At 34.9% G+C, this 5,942-nt stretch overlaps 2 protein-coding genes across 2 annotated transcripts in view; both read left to right on the top strand.

The window, feature by feature from the left end:
- Nucleotides 1-1,245: 1,245 nt before the first annotated feature.
- On the top strand, nucleotides 1,246-5,357 carry LOC106477106 (DNA-directed RNA polymerase I subunit RPA1-like; the record flags this gene model as incomplete). The annotated part of the gene is made up of 3 exons (XM_013937705.2): nucleotides 1,246-1,439; nucleotides 2,626-2,890; nucleotides 4,820-5,357. Coding segments are annotated over 3 exons (804 nt in total), but the record flags the coding sequence as incomplete, so codon positions are not given.
- The window catches only part of LOC111084019 (death domain-associated protein 6-like), a gene marked incomplete at its 3' end in the record, with an annotated part of 4,483 nt that continues 3,807 nt past the window's right edge, over nucleotides 5,267-5,942 (top strand). Inside the window, exon 1 of the mRNA XM_022380792.1 lies at nucleotides 5,267-5,307. Within this exon, the coding sequence (XP_022236500.1) occupies nucleotides 5,267-5,307 (41 nt within the window). The remainder of the gene's footprint in view (nucleotides 5,308-5,942) is intronic.

The following is a 5,942-nucleotide window of genomic DNA, read 5'->3' as shown; positions in this document are numbered from 1 at the left end:
TAAAGTGTACTGTAATCCTGGTAGCGTCTACAGATTAATATGTAAACAGTTAAAGTGTACTGTAATCCTGGTAGCGTCTACAGATTAATATGTAAACAGTTAAAGTGTACTGTAATCCTGGTAGCATCTACAGATTAATATGTAAACAACTAAAGTGTACTGTAATCCTGGTAGCATCTACAGATTAATATGTAAACAGTTAAAGTGTACTGTAATCCTGGTAGCATCTATAGATTATTATGTAAACAGTTAAAGTGTACTGTAATCCTGGTAGCTTCTATAGATTAATATGTAAACAACTAAAGTGTACTGTAATCTTGGTATCTTATCAAGATTAATATGTAAACAACTAAAGTGTACTGTAATATTTGGTAGCATCTATAGATTATTATGTAAACAGTTAAAGTGTACTGTAATCCTGGTAGCTTCTATAGATTAATATGTAAACAACTAAAGTGTACTGTAATCTTGGTATCTTATCAAGATTAATTTGTAAACAACTAAAGTGTACTGTAATCCTGGTAGTTATTAAGAATATGTAAACAGCTAAAGTGTACTGTAATCCTGGTAGCTTATCAAGATTAATATGTAAACGGCTAAAGTGTACTGTAATCCTGGTAGTTATTAATAATGAAGAACAACAAACTGTATTGTAATCGTCATATTTTCGGCACAGAGTATTAATTATTGTAAAGTTGTTTTATAATAAAAAAACTCTAGGCTTCTCCTAGGGCTACAATTTCAGTAAGTTAGGTATGGAGTGTAAATGACAAAATACACACAATTTAAACAACAAGGAACGTGTTGGTTCATCTAACCCATCTCATTCAATAAACTAAACTTTAAAATAAAAACAAAACACAGCCTTTCTCATTCAATATTTATCAAGCCTTAAACTTTAAATCAACTGCATGTTCCACATCTGAAGGCAATCCATTCTAAAGGCCAACTTCCTTGATGAAATAATAAAGCTGTTCCAGTTGAAGACTAATCAAAAGTTATATTTCTGTCCCCTAGTTATATCATTCCCACCATTCAGAGATTTCTATTCTATAGATTTGTTTACAGTGAATTATGTTTATTGGAAAAATAAGTTTAGATTATTAAGAAAGAAGATATAAGTACTAAGGAACATGCAAGGATAAGGAAGGATGAATTTCTTTTAACACAGAAATGGATAGACCTATATCTATTTTTGGACTAAAATATTTTATTATATGACAATTCTTTCCTAATTTGTAATAGATTTCTAAATGGAAGAAAAAGAACAAAAATCTGGAAAAGAACTGGAGAAGAAGTGCATTCTTGACCTTTTCAAAAGCTCACATCGAATCTTTACGTAGTAAATATCCTGAAGTGAATTTTCTGACTCAGCGAGAAGCAGCAAAAGAGAAATTACAAGATGTATGGTACTCATTTGAGCCTAAGACAAAAAAGAGGTACGTTAAGTAATACCCTAGGATCAACTTAATGAAACACTTATGGTATGTTAAGGAACAATGTAATGAAACACTAACACTTATGGTATGTTAAGGAACAATGTAATGAAACACTAACACTTATGGTATGTTAAGGAACGATGTAATGAAACACTAACACTTATGGTATGTTAAGGAACGATGTAATGAAACACTAATACTTATGGTATGTTAAGGAACAATGTAATGAAACACTAACACTTATGGTATGTTAAGGAACGATGTAATGAAACACTAACACTTATGGTATGTTAAGGAACGATGTAATGAAACACTAATACTTATGGTATGTTAAGGAACAATGTAATGAAACACTAACACTTATGGTATGTTAAGGATCAATGTAATGAAACACTAACACTTATGGTATGTTAAGGAACGATGTAATGAAACACTAACACTTATGGTATGTTAAGGAACGATGTAATGAAACACTAATACTTATGGTATGTTAAGGAACAATGTAATGAAACATTAACACTAATGGTATGTTAAGTAATACCCTAGGATCAATGTAAGATCCACTAGTAGTGTAGGTTCAGAGTAACTGTAACAAACTGTAAGGTCCACTACTAGTGGAGTTGGTGTTAAAGCTATAGACTTGTAGTTTGTCTTTGTAATATTTTGGATATAGTGATCATAGAAAGTGCTTTGTGATCAGATATAAAATAATATAAATGTGTTGTTTATTTGTTATTTTTATGGCATATCTGACAGATGTTCAATGTTTTTAGATTTGTAAATCAAACCAGATGCTAAATGTAAACTAAGAATGAATTTGGTTGATTATATTTTGATATATTGAAGGAGCTTTATGTTTTGAGAAAAATACATCAAAGTAAGAGATGGAATTTAAAGAAATGACGATGTGTTTTTGTGTAATGTTAATTTATATAGATGCGTAGTTTTTGGATGTAGTTGATATGGATGTTGGAATATAAGTGTACATGTCTATTTTGTCATAAATAGAATAATAATAATAAAAAGATAGGCTTAGACATTCATGAGTTATTTTCTACATTGGAGAAAAACACTTGCCTTGTTTTACTAAAACAAAATAAGTGTATAAAAAGACTTGTTAGGGTAAGTAGTAGAATACCATAGACTGATAGCAAAGTGTTCATATAGAATTTTTTTTTCCGTAAAGGCTCGTAAAAGAAAATAGGAATTGCCCAGATCCTGTGACTTCCAGGCTGCGACCAGATGTGACATTTGGCTCTTTGCCAGAGAAATGGGAAAGTATTATAGAGAATTACATAGCTACTAATCCAGACAATCTGATCTCCGATGACTCACTCCCGTCTCAGTCTAGACAGTTGATCTCCGCAGAACAGTTCCGTAACATGATCTTCTTGAAAAGCTTAAAGTCTCTTTGTGAACCTGGGGAGGCTGTTGGTTTGTTAGCTGCTCAGGTATTTTCAAATAGTTTTCATCGCCGTATTTTTTATTCTTGAATAAAACATTTGTTTGACTACTTCACACTCAGTCCGAGTCAAGGAGACACATATGGCAGGTTGATTCCCAAACAAAATTTTCTGCTACTTTTCCTTTTATTTCAAAATCATGAATAGAGATTTGAACTCCTTGAGATACCATAAATCGAATTGTCCACCAGTATGGTTGAATCCATCTTAGTTTCCTGGCGATGTGGGAGTAAATATAATACTCTAGGCCAGAAAATCCCCCACAAAAAATGGTAGTGGCTGCACATCACCTCTGTAAAGCTCACTTTCTGCTGTATGGTTTCTACCTGGCTGCACGTCACCTCTGTAAAGCTCACTTTCTGCTGTATGCTATCTACCTGGCTGCACGTCACCTCTGTAAAGCTCACTTTCTGCTGTACGGTATCTACCTGGCTGCACGTCACCTCTGTAAAGCTCACTTTCTGCTGTACGGTATCTACCTGGCTGCACGTCACCTCTGTAAAGCTCACTCTTTGATGTATGGTATCTACTATCTTGCACAAGATTAATAGTCCAGCTAACTCCCTAAATTCTTCCTCATTGTGCCTGCACATTATTGAGAGGCAAGTTTATAATGAATAGTAGAGCCATGGCAACAACTGTGAACAATCTTTTGAAATTGAATATTTTGTAACTTTTTAACACTATTCATTGTATTTGTATATTAGTAATTATGCTAAGGATTGTTCCTTTCCTTATTATTATTACAGATTTGCTGAAAATGGAATAGGTGTAATTCCAAAAACGTTCATTAAAGTTGTTTACAGTTGTTGCTATGGTTCTACTATTCATTATGATACTTTGTTTTCTATTAAATGAATCAAGTTATTTTGGTAGGAATGTGTGTTTTTTTTTAGGTTAACATTGTAAGAGAATATTCCTTTGGTTTTAACTAGGATACTGGAAACACCTCTGTATCTCACTTACCTCCCAAAACTTGGTCTCAGTGACTCGCAGACTGAGTGTTTTGAATTTTACTGTTAATATGCCATCTTTAGAGCTGTTTTCAAAATCATTTACAGGTTGAACAAAAGTTTTGTCATATATTTTCAGAATAGTTCAGAGCAGTAGTTCCCAAACTGTAGGTTGTTACCCAATGGTAAAACATGAACATATTGGTAATTTAAAACTAATTGTTAAACAAAAAAAATAGATAGTAACTCTCTTCTTTCTCCTGCTACATAGATGGGTCATAACCACCCGTAACTTAGAATGATGTTGTTTCTATCATTGAAGGGTGCGTAACTAAAATCAAGGGCTTTATACCTAACAAGACTTATATCAAGAATCATGTTAACAAAATTCTTTACTCGTGTTTTCGTTAGAGCTACGATTATCTGCTACCGAGATGCCATGGTGTGGCCAGTTCTCTAACTAACTAACATGATGATAGCCACATGATGTGTTTACTTGTTCCCAACTTTTTTATGCAGTGAATCCCCAATAAGTTCCTTGAGCCAGTGATGTATTTTTGGCTCACATAATTTGTCCAAATAAAATCAGAACAGAAAAGTGGTTTATACTGGTATAAAAAAAAATAATTTAAGTGTGAGTCAACAATACGTAAACGTACAGTTCTGGCTGGTAGAATATTTTTGGTAACTCACTACTAATGCCTTCAATTTTGAAGCTTGGGTGTATTTCTTGATATTTTTGGTTATACGTGTACTAGAGATTAGGAACCAGTAATTGATGGTTCATACATTTAGAGACAAGTATTAAGAAATTTGTTAGTACAATTTATACTTATATTAATGCATTAACACAACACTAAAACATATAATTGCAGAAAAGTAGAGAAAGAAAACTGTATAATTGAATGATTTTATTTGTTTACAGCTACAGGAGTTTAATTTTGATCATTTTTTATTTTTATAGTCAGTTGGAGAACCATCCACTCAGATGACCTTGAATACCTTCCACTTCGCTGGCCGTGGAGAAATGAACGTCACTCTTGGAATTCCTCGTCTGAGGGAAATTCTAATGGTGGCAAGTGCTAACATTGCCACTCCTAGTATGGACATGCCATTGTTGAAAGGTCCTGGGATAGAGGACAAAGCTGAAAAACTTCGTCTAAAGCTCAACAAAGTGCACTTGTCCCAGGTTCGTTGTATTTTTCCTGCTCTTACACTTCTGAAATTTTGTGCTTGCATAACATACCACGTGTGGCATAGGAGGCATGGGTACAGCTCTGTAGCAGTGTCGTGTCATGAAGCAATGTAGAACTCTGTAGCAGTGTTGTGTCATGAAGCATGGGTACAACTCTGTAGCAGTGTGGTGTCATGAAGCAATGTAGAACTCTGTAGAAGTGTTGTATCATGAAGCATGGGTACAACTCTGCAGAAGTGTCATGTCATGAAGCATGGGTACAACTCTGTAGAAGTGTTGTGTCGAAGCATGGGTACAACTCTGTAGCAGTGTTGTGTCATGAAGCATGGGTACAACTCTGTAGAAGTGTTGTGTCACAGAGTTGTACCCATGCTTCATGACACAACACTGCTACAGAGTTGTACCCATGCTTCATAGCAGTGTTGTGTCATGAAGCATGGGTACAACTCTGTAGGAGTGTTGTGTCATGAAGCATGTGTACAACTCTGTAGAAGTGTTGTGTCATGAAGCATGTGTACAACTCTGTAGAAGTGTTGTGTCATGAAGCATCGGTACAACTCTGTAGGAGTGTTGTGTCACAAAGCATGGGTACAATTCTGTAGGAATGTTGTGTCACAAAGCATGGGTACAACTCTGTAGCAGTGTTGTGTCACGAAGCATGGGTACAACTCTGTAGCAGTGTTGTGTCACGAAGCATGGGTACAACTCTGTAGCAGTGTTGTGTCATGAAGCATGGGTACAACTCTGTAGGAGTATTGTGTCATGAAGCATGGGTACAACTCTGTAGGAGTATTGTGTCATGAAGCATGGGTACAACTCTGTAGCAGTGTTGTGTCAGGAAGCATGGGTACAACTCTGTAGCAGTGTTGTGTCAGGAAGCATGGGTACAACT

Source organism: Limulus polyphemus, unplaced genomic scaffold (assembly GCF_000517525.1).
Source record: "Limulus polyphemus unplaced genomic scaffold, Limulus_polyphemus-2.1.2 Scaffold12857, whole genome shotgun sequence".
Lineage (NCBI taxonomy): Eukaryota > Metazoa > Arthropoda > Merostomata > Xiphosura > Limulidae > Limulus > Limulus polyphemus.
Note: the sequence above shows the minus strand (reverse complement) of the source record. Positions and strands in the feature narration are given on the sequence as shown.